The sequence below is a fragment of the Haliaeetus albicilla genome, chromosome 7 (genome assembly GCF_947461875.1).
Source record: "Haliaeetus albicilla chromosome 7, bHalAlb1.1, whole genome shotgun sequence".
In the NCBI taxonomy this organism is placed as follows: domain Eukaryota; kingdom Metazoa; phylum Chordata; class Aves; order Accipitriformes; family Accipitridae; genus Haliaeetus; species Haliaeetus albicilla.
In genome coordinates, this window is record NC_091489.1 from 29,488,670 (window position 1) to 29,511,144 (window position 22,475).

At 38.0% G+C, this 22,475-nt stretch overlaps 1 protein-coding gene across 11 annotated transcripts in view; it reads left to right on the top strand.

Moving 5' to 3' along the window:
* KIF16B (kinesin family member 16B) overlaps positions 1 to 22,475 on the top strand; it is a 153,131-nt gene that overhangs the window by 115,004 nt on the left and 15,652 nt on the right. For 6 of the 11 annotated variants that reach the window (XR_011325467.1, XR_011325466.1, XR_011325465.1 and 3 more), the window contains one exon: positions 15,651 to 15,734. Coding sequence is in view for 8 of the 11 variants with exons in the window: in XM_069787538.1 (XP_069643639.1) it covers positions 15,651 to 15,734 (84 nt within the window). In the remaining 3 variants the exon portion in view is untranslated. Of the gene's footprint in view, positions 1 to 15,650; positions 15,735 to 20,077; positions 20,255 to 22,475 lie in introns of those variants that run through there. The other 5 variants (XM_069787537.1, XM_069787530.1, XM_069787534.1 and 2 more) reach the window with 1 other exon arrangement.

Genomic DNA, 22,475 nt, shown 5'->3' on the forward strand with positions numbered 1-22,475 from the left:
GTAGCTCATATAGTAATGAGCATGAAAATAGCATTTGTAGCAAGATTTGTACTGTCATTATTTTAGAAAGTTTAGGTTTGTCTGTATATGGATTCTTAATTCAGGTTCTTTCAGCCTCTAGGAACTCTGTGACCCTTAGTAAGCATTGTCTATGACAATATTTTAACATTTATTTCTGTATTTGAAAATTTGATCCAGTGAAGAAATAAACTTGTTGATGTGTTCTGCCTGGACTGGAAGGATGTTTCTGGATATTAACTAGCAAATTTGGATATTTTTTTTTTAAATGATCAAAATATGTACTGTATCTTTGTTTTTTATAGAATGGAAAAACATAATAAGAGTAACAAATTTAATATTACAACCTTAGGATGAACACCAAGAATGCATAAACACTCTAAAAGCTTTTTTTTTTTCCCCAGAAACTTTATATTTGGGCACAGATTAAAATGAAAATTGTTTGCAACATTGATGTGCTTGTAAATAGCAAATGCCATAATGTGTATTAAAATAATACCTCTGGCAGAATTGTAAGTATACAGAAAAGCATTTAGAAAATAGTTTTTGAAATATAAATCCTAAACTAATTACCTTAATTTTTACTTTCTAGCCTGGAACTTTGCTAGCCTTAGTAATGTATCTTTCCATAAATATTGAAAGAAAAATAAAGTAGTAATTTTTAGAATAATACCTTATAATAGATATATATACCTTCAAATAATACCTTATAATACGATTATACAAGCATGTGATTATAGCCTTCACCTTTATTCAGTACAAATTACAGTAATTATGGTATAGATAATTTTAACATTCATATTCTTGTCACATATAACAGCCAGGAAGTACATACACAAGAAGCATATTTTGTCACATACACGTTTTCAGCTCCCATTCCTAATTATATTATGTTCAGAGCATTTTGAAAGCCTGCAGATTTATATACATAGTACTTCCATATCAGCTTTAGTTTGCCACTAGCTACAGAAGTTATTTAAGAGGTAGATCCTTAAATGCTTCATCTGGCCTTTCTTTCTGGAACACAAGAATTTTGGCTGCTGCTATTTTAAAAAGAAATTTTAGGACTTTGCTCAGTACATCAGTCTCTAAACGAACAGGAGAATTTGTTCCCATAAGTAAAGTATGAAAAATATTGCTGCTAACCATATCATGTAGTTCAGTGCAAGTTTGATTACAGGGAAGTGTATTTATTCTTTCCCTCTGAATTCATAGTTGCTAACCAGGACTGGAGCATCTGAGGCTCAGCAACCCCCCTGGCGTATTTGCTTCCAGCATAATATGCAATTTCCAATCTATTTCTACTGTGAAAATGAATTCAGTGTGTGAATTTCTTGTCATAAAACTGAATCTGAATGTGTAAGAACCTAATGAAAGCCCGGCTTTGGGATTAATTTGTGAATATTGTTGGTTTGGGTGCTAGATTTGTGCAGCAAAGTTTTCTTGGCTTGGTACAGGGGATTCTGCAGAAATACAGTTTCTCTCTATCTCTGATCCTTCCCCTTCCTCCCTCCTGTGTTTTGGTCGATGATGAGACCTGGGTTGGGGTTTTTTTGTCTGTCCTGAGCAGCTAATGAAACGTGTGAGTTTCCAAACAGTTCTCTGAAAAAATACCATTAGCTTTATAGGTCTTCTGATAAATTCAGCACGAGACAAGATTAACCTACAGGCAGGCATCCACTGCCAGGTTTCATTCACTGTGCTGAGCAAAAGTCTTATATGTTAGTAATGCAGAAATTGAAAAAAGAAGCATTTGGAGAGGCATGAGTCCTTCGTCTCATAATTCATGAACCATTTGACAGAAAAATTGCTTTGATAATTTGGTAATCTGATTTTCAAGGCTCTGCTCAGTTATCTAGTGAATTTGCATGATATAAAAATATTCATGTTGCTTTATCAGTAAAATAGTTTCAGATGGATAATTATCTGTGAGAGAGGAATGCCTCTGAGAAGAACAATTCCTAGACAATGTAACTTGAGGTTTAGGTACTCACTGAGATTCAGCCATTTCTTAGCTGCTCCTGCCTGTCTGTAGGCTTGGGGAACACCTTAGGCTGCAACCCTGTGTCTGTATTTTCTTCCTGCTTAGCAAAAGACAGAGGGGAGGATTGGAGTTTTTGCTCCTTCTTTCTTTTTTTCAATTATTGTCTTGCTTTGGGGGGCTTTAAGACTTGTTCTCCATTAATCCTTAGCTGTTATTGACAGTCTCACTCTCTTCTAAGGGTTTTGTGAAGAACAACTTGTTCTTACTGTATTGGTCAGGGATATGCTGCTTGATTAAGTAGATTTTTCAAGTAGAATCCTTTGGTTTCAATTGATTTAGGATATGATGACCCAGCTATAACTCTAGTTTTTGTGAAAATACCCAGGTTAATTTTGACCAAATTGCACAGATACTAGCAAAAACTGTCTGGTTCCAACTGTGCTGCCTGTTGCATTTTTTCCTTACACATATAGATGGTATTACTGACACATCTGCAGATGTGAGGCTAATATGATAAACTTCATCCCCTGCCTAATCTGGAGGATTATACCAAGCTTTTCTTGAGCTTCATGTGGCAGCTTTTGAGCAGGATATTACAGAGTTGTCCTGTCTCGGTTCATTTGGAACCACTGGGAGAATGAACAGGAAAATACAGGTTGCGGATTTTGCAGTACAGTAAGACTATTTAGCTGTTTATTTTGGCACTGCTGTATTAAGCCAATGAGTGACTTCTTATCTAAACGAGATTGAGATACAGATGACTGTTAACTGATGGGAATCTTACCCATTCAGGTAAGATTGATGTGTAGTCTGCAAGAAAGAAAAGCTCCTGAAAAACAGTCTTCTGCCTCTGTGTTTGACAACAATTGTTGGGCTGTAAAGGTGGAATCAGAGACAAGGAACCATGCTTCATAGGCCCCATTTGCATTTACTGTAGAGAGATCAGTGCCTTCACATGGCATTTCAAAGCATCTGAGGTGAGTTTCCTGTGCTGAACTTCCCACTGGAGGAACTTACACAGCTGCCAGGGAGCAGCAAGGTTGGGGCTGTTCCACAAGGGAAGCCAAGCTGGGAGCTGAGGGTGGCTGCAGCACAGTTAGCGGCAGGGACCTCGGTGGCCAGGGCACAGTCCAGCAGTACCTAAGCAGGGCCAGGACGGTGACAGTAACCAGTCTGGTTGACAGTCAGGGATCAGCCGGTAAGGAGAGGTGACAAGTCAGGTCTAGGGTCCATCCAAGAGAGGCCAATTACTATTAAAACATTGAGAGCCACTAATCGTAGCTGCAGTGTTCCGTTGTAAATATCCCCATTTTTAATGTAAGTTAGGTCGGTTAGATGGTGAATTTGCTTTAAAAAAAAACCCAAATAAAAAAAAACACCACCAAAACCAACCTTATAGTTAGCATTGCTACAATCTACAAGACACACTTTTCAATCTAAGGGTCTCTTGTAAATATTAGTTGATCATATTCCTGCTAATGAGCTTTCAGACTCCATATGGTGAAAATAATATTGTGTTTCTTAATTAAAAATGGGTTGACTTTAGAAGAAAGGAAGAAAAATTTCTCAAACCTGTGCAGCCAATAGTATAGTTTCTAAATGAGTTTCTAAAAGCCTTTGGGTTTGTATTCACAGTGAGATCTTCCTGTAAGGCTTTCAGGATATTTTCTTGACTGCTGTAATGGAAGTACCTTAAAAAGAAAAAAATCTGGAAGGGTCTTTTACCATCTGTCTCTGCAACACAGAACATACAGAAGGCTCCATCTTACAAGAGAGAATTGTCTATCCCACTGCAGAGCCCAAAGCAAGAAAGCCCAAGCAGTAAAATTTATTAGACATCCCTGCATGACAAAAATCAATAAAATACAATCTCTTGTGGTTTAATATGAAAATAAACATAAGCAGTGGCTCTCAGGAAAAATATTGAGCTGCAGCTATAGAATTGAAAATGTCAGGAGGAGCAGATTGAAAGTGGAGGATGTTGTCCAGTTTACTGTAGGGTGTATTTCAGAACCAAAACCAGGAATAATAATCTGGAGGGCAAGCTGTCTGACCACATCTGAAAAACAAAATTTGTTATGGGAATGTTGGTGATGTGAGTGCAAGTGAGATGAAAAAGCACACTTTTCATGGGTGCCAAACTTTGTGAGCCAGTGTTAAAACATTCAATTAATTCATCGTTACCTATAAATGGTTATGATGCTGTGAATGATAAGAAGAATCAAAGCTACAGTTCTATTTGGCCAGTTTCTTCTGTATTAAATCTATTATTTTCTATCATACTTAGTTGTAGGTACTACTGGGTATTAATGATACTTTAATGATTTGTGTTGTGCAGTGCAGGCACTCTGAGGCTGTCTGAGTGTACACTCTATATTTTCTATGAAATACTTTGAATTTCTTTCAAACTGCATCTGAACGCTGCATGTCCTAGTCTTGTTATGTCTTTTGGGGAAAAAATTACAGCAAAGCTTTAGCAGTATTTTAAATCCATAAATTACTCACTACGCATTCAATTCTAACTCCAATTTTATTTTTATTTTTAAATCAGCGGATGAATAAGAATACCTTTACTTTTAAGTTCAGTTCAATATTTGAATAGTACCAGTATTGTTAAAGTAATTGCAAACTACTGTATTTCAGGGTTTTATTTACATATATAGAGTAGCATAATTTCCATTCTGATTGTACCTGAAGGCTCTTATGTGCTATAACTCATTGTAAGGATGCTGAAAAAAAAAAAAAAAAATTAAAAAAAATCGTGTAGTCTTTTAGCTTTCCCGGGTTTCTAAAACTTGCGTAGGTGGAGCAGCATCACTTATACACAGACTCAGTGATGTAGTGCTTGTCGGGGACAGAAATATTGTAGCCTTCTAGAAAGCATCTAACAGACAGTAATTGTGAAATTACTGACATGTAATCCAAACCCAAATACTTGCAATAGTTAAACACATCCTTGTTTTCTCCACTGCCTTGAATAATGATGTTGACTTCGATACCATGGCATTTTAATCAAGTGTGTCTTTGAGTTTTCCATGTATATGTGGTATATACATGGGGTTTCCTTTCTAAGCTTTTATCTTCAAGTGCTTGATCAAGAAATTTTATTATACTTGGAAACAAGTATCTATTCTCACCTGCCACTGTGAGTCCAGGATCTCAAGAGCAGTACTAAATAGGGTATTGCCTGTAAAAATTATAGTAACAGTGATCTTTCTGGTCCCCATAGTTGCTTTTTCAGTCCTGCAGATTCAAAATACTTTGCTCCTGAAAACGTATCTTTTAAGTTTATTGTGCTTAATTAGTTATCTGTCATTTTAAGCATTACCTAGTGACAACAGTGATAGTGGGAGGAAAATCCTGAATTTGTACGAGGCTTACAGCTAGTTTTTAATCCTGTGATGAAGCAGGTAGTTCTATAATGTCTGTAAGACTAGACATAAGCGAAAATTTATGTATAACCTATGTGACTATCAATCACTTACTGTTGGAGGGGGGGACTAAATAGTTTCTTTTAAGCTTCCCATTTGCGTACTTGCACTGCATTTTCTCTGGTTTTATCACTTGAAATGATGCAGAAGTCTAGCTAACTTCTCCTTGTAATCAGTCCAGTTTGTTGTGAGAGTTGCCGCTTTATATCTGTAACAAATCAAACTTAGGAGCATACTGTGTATTTGTTTGCAGCTGTATTTGTCTGTGACAGCTGTTCTTTAAGACCTTGAGATCTGCCATTAATTTTGAGTAGTTGGAAAGGCACCAATCTAGTCAGCAGTAGAAATTATTGCTGCTCTTTGATGAGGTTTCATTATTAGCATTTCTCAAAGGCAAGGGTGACTGAAATTTATGGCATCTGTTGGCCACACAAGACAGGGATGTTTCATAAATGCTGCCAGATGTCACTAGGATGAGCTCATATGCAACAAGCATATCTTTTTGGGAAGAGCTGTTAAAACTGCAGGGTAAACTCTCCTCTCTGAACCTATTTCTGTTGCTTAAGTCAAATGGTATTGTGACTTCTTGGTGTGCAATTGAAGTGGCCTGATAGCCAACATGGCATCGGCAGGAATGCAGTGTGGGGTGGGGCAAGGCTGTATGCAGCAACAGCGAAGATGGTGTCTGCTGCGTGGCCTACCTTGTACTATTGCAGGGACACTTCCTTAACCTTGCTAGAAATCCCAGCGGGAATATAATGAATCAAATCCCAAATCATTTTTGAAAGGAAAAAAACCCCACAGAGAGCACCAGAAAACTCCTTTTTTACCTTGTTTTTGAGAAGTAGGATTTAAGCCACACATTGATCAAGATTAATCAATGTGTTAAGCTTTGAAGACATGACCTTGCAAACCCAGGAGTTGTTGCCATTTCTTTAAAGAAATAACCAAGCACCACGAACTGAGACTACATGAAAAAAAATTAATGTTTAGTTTGCAAAACCATGAGCTAAAAACATAAAGAGTATGTTTTAAACTTGTCCATAGACTCTGTAGATCAGCACATACCCTTGTCTTAGAGCATGGTCTACTATGCAGTAGTGATATTTTTCCCCCAGAGACTTCTATCTTGGGACAAGGAATAGAAGAACAAGGGAGCAAAATTAAGGTTGCAAGGACATGGTATGTTACAATTTTTTCATGCTTATTTTCCACATCTATGAATCGTATTTAATTATTTTTTATTTGATTTTGACTGGTTTACATGTGAGATAATTATATCTTTTGGGTTGGTGTATGCTGTTTCTGCACCATCTTATTCTGCCTTTCTACAGCCTGCATAGAAAACTTAATATATTTTCCTTGCTATTTGGGCCAATTTTTGTCCCTCTTTCCTTGGTTGATAATCTTGAGGTGTGCAGGTGGTTGTTTATATTTAGAAAGTTGCCCTGGCTGTATTAGTTTCTGGTTTTCATAAGAGATTAAAAATCCCAAAGCTGCATAATTTTATAGAACTGCAAAAGGTTAGCATGAACTCTGATATATTCTGTTGCTCATTTTTACAGTTATTCTGTATTTAAACGCTATTGTACTGCTTGTAATGAACAAAACGATGAAGTAATTTGTCAAATATTATATTGACCATCGTTTATGGCTCTATTTTGGTACGTTATTATTCTGACTAGTCTAGAAATTGCTTTAAGGAAAAGAAAAACACCTCTGTAATGTAAGGTAACTTCTTTGGCTGCATTTAATTTGATTTTTTTCAATAGCAGGGGGCAGACTAAATGGAGTTAAAATAATGTGATAAATAGTGGCTTCCACATCTCACGATAGTTCCAAAAATGCATATTGAGTCTAGGTCAGCCTGCTCGTTTAAAGCAGAAACTTGGATATGAGAACTCTCAAACCTCTTTGATAATAACAGATGATTGTTTGATAGGCAGGTGGGCATAATTCAAAGACAGTGAGACACAGTTAGTGAAATGCAAAAGAGAAATCTTTGGTGTCCAATCCTACTTGGTAGTTTTGCATCATCAGAGGGAGGTTTCAGGGAGGTTCACAGTTCTTTTTTTGTGTTCTTATCCCTCTTCAGTGACAGATAAAGTTGAAATGTTCTTTGGAGAAACAGTTATACCTGTCTTTGAGGAAGGTAACTGGCAAGCATGCCAGGAAGTTCTTAGAAGTTCAAAGAGAGTTACCTAGCATTAGAGACAGCAAAGCTGTGAGAACTTGTGCATCCTGAGAAGATGCTTATGTATTGGTGAATCCAGAGAAGGTAATCTGTGGGGGTTAGTCGCAGCATCCAGACATTGAGGGGACTCACAACAGAACTGCATATATTTATGGGAGGAGACATAAGTGCTTGTACTTCTTGGCATGTCTTAGTGCCAGTATTGCAGCGGAATGATATAGAGGAGGTACCTATTTATGTATGGGTGATGCACCAGAGATAAGTAGGAAAAAGGCAAGGAATTGTAGCCAGTCTGAGTGGAGCAAGGAACTTGCAGAATTGCTTGCCCAGCAGGTTAACCCTAGCAGGCTCTCCAGTACACTCTGTGCTGGTGCGTTCTGGAGGGGATAAAGTAGACCTGGCTCACCAGCCTGCTTGCGCTAGCGGCCAGGCAAAAAACAACATGCAAACCAGGAGTTGCTCCTGCCAGCCAGAAATGCAAAGGTTAAACCAGTTCTGTGGGCAGGTGAACCTTTGGCACAGTGCAAAATGGATGGAGAGCAGGAAGAAAAGAGTATTGTCAAGTATGTGGGGCAAAACAGCTTCCTCTTTGAGAAAAGGCTATGCTGTAAAGGGATGGGAAACTAAGTTGTGGCATAAATTGTGTTCAGGAGATACCAGAAAAAAAACCACCCCCCCACCCCCAAAACAAAACTCCAGTGCATCACTCTGCAATATGGTCCCTCTTGTATTTGTCAGAAAGGAGATATTTGCTGACCGATTTATCTAGGATTTTTTAGAGTAGACTCGCTTAAGGAAGGAGGGAGAGGCTTGTTCCTTTGTGTGCATTTGAGTGAGATCTAGGCACTGCAGCCTGTAGCAGCAAGGAGAGACAACAACAGAAAGCTGGAAGCATGCAGCTCTGATGGAGGAGCTGAGACACAGCAGGGATGAGTCTAGAGCAGCTCCTCGGGTCTCAGAAACACTGCAACAACCTGGGGAACAAAGGGGCTGGAGCAGTCTGCTTCCTTCAAAGCCAGTGAAGGACTGACTGTGTTAGGCTGGTATCAGGGACCTTCTGCAGGGACCCTGTATATGGGAGGAAGGTTGCGTACAACCTTTTTCCAGTTCTGTTTCCTAGTCACTCGAGTTTTCTTTGGTTTAGGAGGTTAATTATCTTTGTTTGTTTGTTATAATAAATTGTTGCTTTTGTTGCTGTTTAAAAGCTGTTCAGTCTTCTCCAAGGAGTTCACTACATTAGAAGGTTGACATGGGGCTACCTCAGAGCTTTGGCTGATCCTTAGTTGGTTGGATATCCTGCCTCTGAGAATATCAAATCCCTCTCCCCTTCTGACAGATAGTAGGGAGGATGGTGTGGGAACAGGAAATTTAATATGGCAAATGGACAGTGGAGTAAGAAAAAAAATTAGGTAGGTCATGGGCAGGGGGGGAAGCATAGCAATAAAATAGAGAGAAGCTGGGAAGCTGGAAAGTGGGGGAGAACATGTTGGAAGAGATGGAAAAAGAAGTAAAGAGAGAATATTAGAAATGGAAGAGGAAAAGTAGGTGAATATCTGGAATATAATCCCTGGATATTCCCTCTCCTTGATCAGTTAATAATGGAAAATATCTTTAATCTTCCTGTCCTCTGAGGGCATCACTTACCTATAGCATACATAAGGGGGAAGCACTGTAGGGTTTACATCATGGAGGACTATGTTGTTATTTTTTTTAAAGGAGAATAAGTTTAGAGTTTTATTCACTCATATTTGGGAAAACATCATTTGAACTTTAAATATTTGAGCTATACCACCTGAAAATGTGACTTAGGTGGTTTCTAAGTTATTTTGTTGGTTTCTTTTTGGGGGATAGTATATATTCAAATGATTTATCTTGGATCTCTATTAGATATTACTTTTTTTTTGCAGAATTTATAAAGTAGCTTTTAATCTGTTCATTAAGTGTTAACTTTTTCCCTTTGCCTAAGGCTGTGTTATGAAATTTTGTAGAATAGGTGGTTTATTTCAGACAAAATACTAGTAAAAATATAGATGTTCAGCTTTTTTTTTTTACCTTTTTTGTCAAATCCCTAAATATTTAGTGCAAGGTCCTAGTTAAGAATACAGTGTTTGTCCAATTTCTTTAGAGGCTGGGAGTCTTAGTACATCTTGAGAAGTTGAGGCTTAAGTTGCTTTGTTTAAACTTCAAAAACTAAAAGTAGGACAGTTTTTTTCTTTCATTACTCACTGCAAAATCAAGTCAGGTGCAGCCACACGGGCTGCAAAACTGTGCCACATTCTTCTCTTTGATTTTTCTCATCTGTGACAGAGATTTCTGGTACAAAGGATCAAAAGTCAGACAAGTCCTTTGAAAAATGAGAAAATTCAAAGTTGTAAAAGTAACACGAGAGTTAAAGAAGACTAACTTTTTAATTTAATAGTTGGCATTTCCTTAATTTTCTTTTCCCTCTTTTCCCCCCATTTAAATATATCAAAACATTGAAGTACAAAGAGAATTTGGGATGAAAGATTAAAGATGACTCAGCCTCCATCAATGTCTGTCCTGTTTTTCTTCTTAAAAAAAAAAAAAAAAATCTTTTACCATATTGTAGGCACTAAAACATAGATTTTACACACCAGAAATAATGAGACATTTCAATCCTGTAGATTTTTGCTTGATGTTGGAAAATAGCACTTTTTTAATGTTTAAGGAGCATAACACTTTGAACAATTTCACGCTTCAGAAGTGACAAGCCTACACGACTGTATTATGTGGTATTTTACTTTGGTCCACTATATATTGAAATATCATCTGCAAAGTACTGTACAAGATGTTTTATTATCATGTTATGTTCCATTGTACCATAAAACCCCTGAACTGAATTAAATCCAGCAGGCCCCTAGCAAACTTCAATTAATGTCAGTGAAGAGTCTCCAGCTGAATATAATAGAAATTAAAGGATACCCTTCAAATCCTGACAGCTTTGTTTTCTAAAGGTCCTGAAATGAGAGTGCACCCCATCCCAGGCAGAGCCTTTTGTGGTATTGGAGCTTTCATTTGCACTCTCTTGGCTTCCAAAAGGCCAGTTTCCAAATTCGCATCTCTTCTGGTGCTCAGTAGTTGAAGGCTATGAAGATGTATGGTTTCACTTTAAAAGACTATGCTTCCATATAGATCATGTTAGGTATATGCTGTTTCCAGAAGTAGGTGAATCTTAAGGTCAAAGAGTTGTATGTAAAATAAAATAGGTGACTAAAAGAAGAGTCACTTACTGTTCTGCTCTCCTCTCTTACCAGCATTAACTGCTTGCCAATAACCATGTTAGAACTAGTCTCCTGGCTGAAATGTGAGAGAAGTATAGGAATCCATTAAACTGTTTAGAATTTACTAGAATAATAACTTGCTGTGTATGAAGCACCTTCCCCTCGAGGACTGGACCTAGTACTGTCTAAACTTGATCATACTAATCTCACAAATACTGTATCATGGTAGGTAATAGACAGACAAATAACATGCCCCCAAGTAATACAAGACCCAGAAATAAAACATAAGCTTTATTTATTATAAAGAAATTAGGGAGTAAATGCAAATGACTGTTTGCCTCTCCGTAAGACTGCTACTGCCTAGCAACGATTGCCAGATAGGATAAACATCATTAACCATAAAAAGTTTAATGTCTAAAAGACATTAGGAGTGCTGATATGCAGTGTTGAGGTGTCTCTGTACTGTTTTAAAATATTATCTGGCTTCGCATTTTGGGTCCAAGAGCAGTCCCAGCCTTGCCCATGGTACGTGTATGCATGCATGTGCACACTCCTATGTATATAATGGAATTTGAGTTGCAGCAGTGCGATAATTAAGTGTAGTAGGGAAATGCTTCTGGAGCCAAAATAAAAATTAGAAATCTTGCACACTACATATAGAAGCTTCTCAGGAAATCATTCAAGCTCTCTCTTCCTGTCAGGCTGGGGAATATGCCTCTTAATTTCCCCTGACAGAAAACACATCACCTCATCAGCAGCCCTAGAAAATGACAAAACATCCCTGCCGAAAAAACCTGACTGCCAAATGCTTTCACTGCCACTGCAGCAAGGGGAACAGGGAGAGGAGGGGCATGCTTCAGAAATTTCAGGGAGGTATAATAATTTACTTTGCTACCTGTAGAGTCCCACTGTTATGCCTTGTATTGCTGCAAAATGTTCGTCTCGTAGTCAAGGTGTGACCCTTGAAGAATTAATTTGAGCCAGAGGGTACACAGCCATTTAATTCTAAAAGAATAATTTATACTCCTGAATCTGGATAGTGTGAAATACTCTGTGTTTGAGCGAAGGCAAACATCTTAATGCAAAATCTACACCTGCACATCTCTTACGTATTTAAGTGACAGAACAAATGTAGTTCAGTCATATACGGTGCTGTGTGCATTAACCTGTAGCAGTGGTAATCTCATCTGAAGTTACTGTGCAGTTCTTATAGGCATTTTAGCACTACTAATAACAAAATTTAATAAATTTATTGAAATATTTGTTACTGCAATTTGGCTTAAATGAGTGAGGTATTTTAAATAAACCTCAAAATTATCTTGAATTGTTGCATTTCTGAATTGCACACAATTACATTCGGAGTCTGTATGTCAAATGATACATCAGGACAGAGGGTCTTTATAGCCCATTATTGTAACATTTGTCATTACTTCAGTGTATTTGTATTGCTGGGCTTTTTTTTCTTTTCTTTTTTTATAAAGCAAACTTATGACAAGATGAGAATTTTATTGTCACTCTGCATATTTGTGGAACTCTTGCACCAACGTATTTTTCCCCTGTACTATAGGAGTTACTTTGTAAGTCAGAGTGACAGAGGTCAATGGTGTTATATACATAAGCACACCACCTGTGCTAAATGTATTAATATTGTATTTTTATATAAATATACTACAATGGCCCAGCTTACAGTGAAATTACATGGTCACATAGATGACTGCATAATTCATATTGCTGCATGAATAGTTCTAGTTCTCATGTTGCAAAGATAATTTTCTGACTGTGAACGGGGTGGAAACTGGTGCTGTGATGTCTGCGAGAGCGTTCGGACAGCCTGAAACTCAAGCCTGTAGAGTTTTGACTGTCTGTCTCATTTTTGGTGGGCATTAGACTTTTGGCATGCAGTGCAGTAGAATGTACTGGAATAATTCAGGGCTTCTGAGAGTTGCTGAAGCGATTAGGAAATCTGCGGCTGAAGGTTTTTCTGTCATGTATTTGGGTGGTCATCTGTTGTGTGACAGAAATGGTATCTGGTTTTTATTTGTGAGATGGACATCTGACAATCATTTGGCTAAAAGAGGAGCCAGAGGAGCTTTGGAAAACCGTGGGACACAGAAACGTTCCAGCATGGCTGAGATCGTGCGCCTTCTGCATCCAGCCCTCTAGAGATGGTGACTGCAGTAGACGATGAGTCCTTTGTAACATACCCTCTGCAGGATGCAAAATCCTTCCAAGTTACATATATGTATGCATAGGTATATTCTGTACACACATATGTGTATTGCAAACGTAAGTAACGTATATATGTGTGCCAAGTATAGTTTGGCACTGGTTTCTGATCTGGATGGAGGTTTTTATTATAGTTCTCGAAGTCCAAAGTATTTAGATCCAGGTCTTGACCAGCAATGGAATTATGATTTTCATTTAGGTATGTGTTGTGACTTTGAACATTTCAGAGCCAAATTTACTGTCCGAGGCCTTTCTCTTGCATATTAAATTCATGACTGTAATAGTGGACTTTTGTTGGCTTTGTTTCAAAGATTTGTGCAGCATAGTGATTTGGGAGTTTAGAAATGTTAAAATGAATGTGAGTAGCTACTTTGGTTTGAATGAGTTTAGCAAAACTTACTGACTTTAGAAAATTTAACTGTTTTTCTCCTAAGATGTATCCAGAAAGCTAACAGATTAGGAAAACAACTTGCCCATCCCAAAGTTTTGTAGAATCAGTCCCCAAATGCCTGTTAAAATCAAACTTAATTTAGAGAAATAAATCATTCCTGATTTTAGCTATAATACCTTGCTTTGACTCTACAGAGTATGTTTGAGGACATTGTAGCAGTAGTTTTTTTTATTTGTGCAAATTGTTTTTAGCAGACACTATTTTGAAATTCTATGATGAAAGTATTTATTAGCAAATAAATATAAAAATCTCCCTAGGGCCAGGAGGGGATTGTGGTAGTAGTAGTTTTACCTTGCTTGTTTCTGGCAGTGGCATGATGCAATGCTATTTAATAAAATGTAATTTCTGCAGGGGTGGGATTTTGAAGTCCTTGAAAATATTAGCACTTACAATCCTGTATAGGTTAAGCAGTGAGTAATGCAGTGAAAGTAAGTCCCAAGGACATTAATTATAGGGTGTTGTTTGGTTGTGTACTGCTTGTCCTGCCAACATGAAGAAGCAGGTGCACCGAGAAGAATATGATTGGAGAAGTTTGAGGAATATAATTGGGGCATACTGGTGAGAATGATGCAGAGCAGACATCTCTTCCATCTTCTCTGATGTCCCACATCACTTTATGTCACTCATTTGAAGATGTCTAGGCGTTTCTTTAAAATTATCCAAGTTAGAGTTGAACGAGAGAATGGGAATAAATTATTTGTATTGCAGAATTCCTGTTTTTTAAAGATGCTTACATGCAATGTTAATAATGAAGCTCCTCCTTTAATGCAGTATAATGCTGCTCCTTGTAACCAGCCATAAATTCTCTACAGTCCTGTATGTGCTGATATACTTGAAAATAATGCATCATGTTTATTAGTTCAATATCATCAAATAGCCAGGGGAATTCATGCAGGAGGCATTTTTACACAGGGCTTTCGCCTCCAAAACAACTCCAGCAATGCCAATGGGTGGTTGCATATTTCTGTCTCGTACAGTGTGAGCTGGGAAGAAATCGGTTTTGATGTGCCTTCAAGTGTAAACTATGTGGAGAGGACTTGCTTTCTTGTGCATCATTCCGAGCAGCAGTGGCTTAGCAGACCAAGTTCATTGGTACTTGTTACCAACTGTTGAGTCTTTTGTGCGTTTTCCAGATATAGCTGGCTGGAATTTGTTCAAGCATTTTATTTGTTGGTGTACAAGAAAGGAAGACAGTTCCCTCACTCTCTCCCTTACCACTTTAGCTTGCCACACTTCCTACAGGATGAAAAAGAAATGAGAAGATGGAGAAGAAATGAGCTTTGAACACCTCTGTGGAAGAACTCGTAAAACAACAAATCTGAATAGTTGTTTTTAGGAGTTGTGCTGCTGCCTTGTTTTCATTTTCAGTGTGATAAATGGGATTTTGCCTGCTCATGTGGATTCTCTTCAGAAATTAAAGCTGTGAGCTTCCAGTGTGGACACACATTTGAACGTGATTGAGCTTCACTTGAGTTACAGCTCAAGAAGTCCCACTTCCCATCATCTTAGCTGCCATCGCAGCGGATGTACATGGTCTTAGTCTGTCCCTGCTGTGAAGGAAGAAGTCGTAGTTCAAGGCACAACAAAAGGTGTCTCAGGTGTCAGCTGGAGTCCAGCAATACCATCTTCCAGACTATAACTTCAGTGATAGTTCTTAGATCCAATGATCTTACATTTATGATACAACATAAGAAAAGACAAATTACACAACAGTACGATAGGAGACCACAGTTTTTAAGAGACTGAATGCAATCTTTTAAGATACACAGAATTCGTGAAGAGGTCTTTCTTACTTTTTAGTTGGTGCTATCACATCAAATTCAGTTTGCAACTTTGTAATCTTTATGTGGGCAAATGGTGGCAGTCTAATTCCTAAATTTGCTTTCTGTCTCTCATGACAAAATGCATTGTTATCTTAGCAGTACTACAGACCAGATTGTAATAATGTCAGCAAATATCACATTAGACATTTCTACTAATAGCATATAGTGTAGCTCATGAATATTTGGCATTTTCTTCTTCCCAGTTGCTTCGTAGTTTAAAGAGAATTTTCTCATTTGAGCTTGTTGCTTCTCATGCCGATTCATCCTTTAATGTCTTCCAGCTCGCCACTTTAGAATTCCCTCCAAAGAAGCTCTTTGGAAACAAGGATGAACGAGTGATTGCAGAACGGCGGAGTCACTTAGAGGTAATGCCAACTTTTTAACAGGCTTCTGTGGTGTATTTAGGTGGAGTACTCTGTGCTTGACCAAGAGAAACCATTCCCATATGGTCAAAGTTAAATAGCCTGCTTGTGAGTATCAAGTTACTTGCTGCCTCATTTAACACAGGAGATGGCAGCAATAGATTGCAAAGTAATGAAACATGCCTTAAAAAAAATTAATCTTAGTCTAGGAAAAAAAGCTTCTCTTCAGAGATATTCATAGGAGGTACATTTATTTAAGGGGGAAAGGTTGTGGGTGAGGTAAATGTTCACTGTAGACAGATGGTCTCTGTGCAAGACAAGACTAAAAGAAAAAATTGCTACTTTAAATGCAATTTGTTAGCTGAAGATTTACTATTTTATCATAGTTACTATATCTAAATATCTCATGACAGAAGGAAAGCGATATTTAGGCATCTTTGAGCTTTATTTTGTAGCCCAGCTTTCTGAATGTATTTTTTCTTTCAATTAATTTTAAAAATTAATTTTATTGTGGGCAAGGTTATTGAGTTTATGAGGGTTTGGGGTTTTTTGCTTGTTCTACAGTGCCATGTGGATGGCATGATTTTGACTCCTATCACACATTAGGTCTTTATATGTTAACACATGCGTTGTTGCAGCCCAGGGGCAGGAGGTAGGGTTTTGGGAAAGAAGAAGAGGCGTGAACAAAGACTAAACCATATACCCCGCAACTGTATTGTAGCCTCATGGGGATTACCTGATCATGCAAGTCATTAAGAAGTGTATTCTTTGTAGAGCCAAAGTAGCATTAAGTAGAGGTTTAGAGAAATTAATATAAAAGTAGATTGCTTCCAACTGGAATCTTTTCTTGCATGTTTTAGATTTTTTTCTACATACTTCACCTTTTCTTTGATCTACCAATAAAACATCCTCCCACTGACTTTTGATGTGAGGCTGTCTTACATGTAGCACAAAATGTAATCTATTTTTTTGTTTGTTTCATGTCCTCTATAGAGGGCATAAAGGCATGGCCACATTCCAGTCTAGTAGTCAATTTGCATATTTTTGTACCAGTAAGAAATTTAATCCCTTAATCTTTCTGACCTTTCATTGATTTACTTACACATTTTATTGTAATGTTTCTAAATGTTAAAACTGTTGTGTATAGTGATGCTTTGATCATGGTCATATAGTACTTATAGCTCTCTATATAGCCAGCTTTTAGCTTAAAATTAAATTGTATCTATTTTAACTAAATTAAGTCATTAAAAATTTATTACCTGTATATTTTCCGAAGATGATGATAATAATAATAATATATGACCACTGTTCGTGTGAATATGTTTTGCCATATGCCAGATAGCGCACTTGGCCATGCCACTCAATAATCCTGACCGCTCAGTGTTGGACAAACTGAAGATCCCCTGTGGCTAAGGGAAAGTTAGATAAAGAGGACAAGGAGCCAAGCAAATGTTACCATCCTTGCCATGAGGAATTCGATGCAACAAGCTGATCAAAACCCCCTTATGTCTGGATCTCTAATCATGGTATTTTGTTTTCACTATCTATTTTGCAGTGGTTTGCTCTGGCTTTGCCAATGGCTGGAGAGTTTCAGCTAACGTAGCTGCAGCCTCCTTGGTGAAGAGTAAGAGAAACCGCCTAAGTAGAGATGGTTTCCAAAATCATGTAATGCTCTGAAGGCTCAAAGCGCATCTTGAGTTATACTGAGAAAGTATTTGGCAGGCAGAGAAACTGCGATAGTGGAAGATGGCACAGGCACCAGTTCTATTTAAAATACTGGCTGTTACTGCCTTGTGGCTTTCAATCTGGTATGAACCTTGAGCACACTTCAGTGGGCTAACCAGAAAGTAGTAAATGGATGGATTGCTTCTGTAAGGAATGAGGTTTCTTGGCCTTTTGACCATAGCACGTTTCTCGTGGGAATTTGACAGGTAAATGGTGAGGGCATTGGACCTTGGTAACAAGCAGAAACATGGCTTGTATTCAGTTGGCTTTCATACCTGATCCTGTACCTTGATTTGCTGAAAACCCTTTGCAGTCTCTTTCAAGCCTCGCAGGTGATGTGTTGTTATAGCTGTAGTATGGTATAAAAGCTTATTTGGTTGTTCCACCTGGTTAGTCAAGAGCTAATGAGCTAATACAGCATTTTTAGAAAAAGGAAAGCACAGCTTCCAGGCCAACAAAAATGTATATTCTTATCCAATGTCTGAGCTGACTTTATTGACTAAAAATAGATGACAGCCTGGCAAATATCAGTCCGATACTGAACAAATATGCTATATTGTAAGACCGTTAGTAGAGCTGTCATCCCGGTGGTGGATGACAAAGAAATTACTCTGCTCTTCCAATTTTTACATTAGGTATTTATACTCTTGAATAGGCTGTGACTTCATGTTGTTTTTCCTGAACTTTTTGGATTGAAGTGGGATAGCACAGCTTTGGTTAGTCCAGTGCTTTCCACAGGTCACCTCTGAGCAACAGCAGTTTCTTTTTTTAATTTACTGGTTTTTCTTTTTTAAGTATGCACATAACAAATTAACATTCAAACTCCCAGTGTACACCTGTGTGAGGGATAAGACAACTTAAGCTGTCGTTTCAGTCAGACAGCCTGACTAGATTATTTGCTGGAATTAGCAGTTTGTTACTGAAATGGCCTTGCAGGGTCTTTCCTTTACGTCAAACTAAATTGCAGCTCTCAGTCTGATCTGGGAAAATGAAGCAGATAGACTGGGAGTCATTGTAGGAGCAAAACTACTCTTCCAATTAACTAAATGTACAACAATCAGAGAGCTGGTTCTAGTGCAGATATCTAAACTGTTGTTTTATTTGACTCACTTTGGCTTTAGTCAGGGAAATTTTCCTTGCGCCTTATTATAAAAAGATTTGTCTGAAACATCCTTTGCAGGACAGTTTAGGAAGAGTTTGTTTTTTCCTACGCATCACCTCTCGGATTCTTGCCACAACAGAACTGCTGAGGACAGCAGGGCGGTTTGTGGTACCTTTCAAGGCAACTAGAGTCAGGGGGGATGGCTGTAGGGTTTGCTTTGTTTTAAGATTGTCATGTAGAGTTACCTTACTTCAGGTTGAGATTAGAAGTCAGCATATTTCATCATAATGGAGATGAAATTACTTGGAGTAGAAGGCTCCAGAGAGCCCCAGATTATGAGGATTGTGACTTAAAATCACAATAAATGCAAATTTATGTAAAACATTAGGTTCTTTTATTTATCGTAGCTGCTACAAGTGCTTAACAACCAAAAGCTTCACAATACCTTGTTGGTAGGAAAGCACATTATGTGTACCATTTTTGTGTGAGAAGTCTTTGATCTCTGGTGTGATACGTAGTTGCAATATAAACACTTTTGGTTTGGTGTTTGTTCATCTAATATAAAGTCTTTTGAGCAATATCTTATAATTCCATAGAGGTTTGGAAAAATAACATGCAAGTTTACACAAAGGTTTTGCCTATACATGTTAAGAGAAACACCTAAATTATATTTAAAATTACCTATCCAAAATGCCCTGTTGCAATCTATTAATTTAGTATTTCATCAGGGACCTGTTGCAGGGCAAAACTCGAAATTAATTGTTCCGCAGTCTAGAGACTGTAATTTCAGAGCCAACCTTGCTTGATTAATTCCGCCTTAAATGAAACAGCCAAGAATTCTTTTGATTAAAGTTAATGAATAGAAGTTAGTGTGTATCTATCCTTTCATGCAATTAGAAAACAGTAGATAAGAATATAGCATCCTTTTTTAAAATGAAATCAGATGATGTATATTCCTTTTTTTATTTTTTAAGCGAAAACTTTGTAAAGGAAACACGTATCACAAGGGATAAGTGATTCAGTGAATGTATCTGTTCTGGTTTTAACTGCAAAATATCTTTTATTCCTTGGTGAGTTGCTAGATCTGTGGATGACAGTAAAAAGAAGTTTTCCTGAAATCCCAGTTTCTTTGGATACTGCTTTTCTGTATCATATCATTCCCCTGACTACTTTTATTCTTCTCTTAGACTCATGCTTTGTTTTATTAATGAAGATTATTAGCCCCATTTTCCCATTGTGCAGCCAGAAAAACTGGGCAGGAGTAACTGTCTAAGCTGACACAGCAAGTTGAGTCATGTTTCTTGACTCATTGGTCAGAAGCCTTGCAGTCATGGCCCACTAGGCTTGCTTTTCTGCTCTTGCTGTCACCAATGTGCTTAGGAAAAAACAATTGTTATGCTGAGAAAATCCCAACAGATTGTTGCGTAAAGGAAATCAAAAACTCCACCAAGCCTCAGCCTGTCTCCTTGTCTCTGTTCCCTGTTTCCCATTCCCTGTTTGCACTGCTGCATTTCCTCAGGTTGTTTGTGGACAGCAAAGGGAACAAGCAAAATCCCCGACTGGGGAGGCACCAACAGACAGCTCAACGGTCGGTAGGAGTCGTGTGTTTCCTTTTGCTGCCACTCACAGAACTCAAGGAATGAAAGAAAGTCAGCATGTAACAAACAGTATGGTAAGGTGAGCCTACATCAAGTTTTGCAGGAGCACATATATCTTCCTGGCATTGTTATGCTCTTCTTTTTTCTTGGTACTTTGAACATCTTTAAAAGGTAGACACGCTCAATTTATTTAAAATTGATAATACAATTGTCCTTAACCTCCTCACTTCCTGATGTCTGCTGATGAGGTTTTCAATGGTAGGTGTTAATGCAAGAGGCAGAAATAAATCTTGTATGAACTGCATTATTCGATTTTGCTCTCAAATCTGTAAAACTGGCTGGGGAAAGCATCATAGACACTGAACTGACTGAAATATTGCTGTTCCCTACAGTCAAAATTAAGCTTCCAAAATAAAATTCTTTAACTTAGAAGCCAAATGCTTTGTTGTGTTTTTAGTTTGTATTCTTACTTGAGTTCCTTTGAAGTTGATAATTTCTAGTTTTGGGGGGTTTGTTTTGTTTTAGTTTTTTTAATAGGGCTCTAAAGCTAGTCATTCTGAGTTTCCCCTTTAAAAGTGAGATTCTGCTGGTTTTGCATGGCTCCAAGAATCTGGTTCATAAGAAAAACATGAAATAATGAAAATAGCACCTTTCCTTGAACTTGAATTCATTCTTGTTGTTTAAATGTATTACTAGTTTCAGAATTAACACCTTGTCCTGGTTTCAGCTGGGAAAGAGTTAATTGTCTTCCTAGTAGCTGGTACGGTGCTATGTTTTGAGTTCAGTATGCGAAGAATGTTGATAACACTGATGTTTTCAGTTGTTGCTCAGTAGTGTTTAGACTAAGTCAAGGATTTTTCAGCTTCTCATGCCCAGCCAGCGAGAAAGCTGGAGGGGCACAAGAAGTTGGCACAGGACAGAGCCAGGGCAGCTGATCCAAACTGGCCAACGGGGTATTCCATAGCATGTGACATCACATCTAGTGTATAAACTGGGGGGGAGTGGGGGCAGGGGATCGCCGCTCAGGGACTAGCTGGGTGTGGGTCGGCAGGTGGTGAGTAATTGCACTGCGCATCATTTGTACATTCCAATCCTTTTATTATTACTGTTGTCATTTTATTAGTGTTATCATTATCATTATCAGCTGCTGCTTTTCTGTTCTATTAAACTGTTCTTATCTCAACCCATGGGTTTTGCTTCTTCTCCCGATTTTCTCCACCATCCCACTGGATGGGTGGGGAGTGAGTGAGCGGCTGCATGGTGCTTAGTTGCTGGCTGGGGTTAAACCGCGACATACCTCAGTGGCAACCAGCAAAAGAAACATCTGAGAAAAAAAATCTCAAAATATTTGTCGACAAATTTGGGCAAACAGAATGTTTGAGTCTGTCTGCGACCTCATTTCTTGAGGTTTTCCTTTAAGTTGTGAGGGCAGAAACATTTTAATGAGACTTTAGACGATTCACCATCTTAATATTCAGTATGAACTTCATGAGTACATCCCACCGGCCTTTGTTTCACAGCCCCATCCCTTAACATGTTTCACTGAGACAACCTGCTTCATGCTAGTTACAGGTGAATTGATGTTTCCGTTGCAAAAACCCAGTCAAGTGGGGTCAGAGTTACTATTTCTGTTTGATTCTTTCCTGATTGATGCCAGTCACAAAGACCTTTCAAAGCTACTCATTCTGTGTTGGTTCAAAATGGTTATTAAAGGGAAATTATTAGACTCCAGTATCAGCTTACAACAACACCCTAATACCAAAGCTTTTTAAGAGGAGCTTTAAAGCCAGCTGCTCACCAGTCTGGCTCTTGCAGATTGAATGTTTGCCTCTGACAGTGCGGTTGTAAATACTGTTCTTAGAAGCATCTCAGTGGGATGGACTTCAGAAAGCATTCAGAATACATTTGATAATCATTGAGTGATAAAAGGAAGCTTTTCCTTTTGTTACAGACATGAATGCACATGTGCAAAAGCAAACCACTCTAAATGTCAGTGTTTGATAATCCTAGAGAAGATTGTTTCATACCTGTAGTCTGAACTACAGAATGCAGCATCTAGGACTGATGGTTTTAATTTCCCACTAGAGGAATAGGGATGCAGTGGGAGCACAGAAGAAGAGTATAGATGCATCCACAAAGACAAGAGAAGAACGTGTGTGGTTGGGCCATATTGTGAATATCAATTATATGAAATCCATGTCACGGAGCATTTTCTAGATTAGGTATAGTTAGTCTGCACCAAGTGCTTTTCGTAACCTCTAGTAACCATTTAAAAAATTTTAGAACAAAAATAGTTGCTTTTCAACAACACTAAAGTCT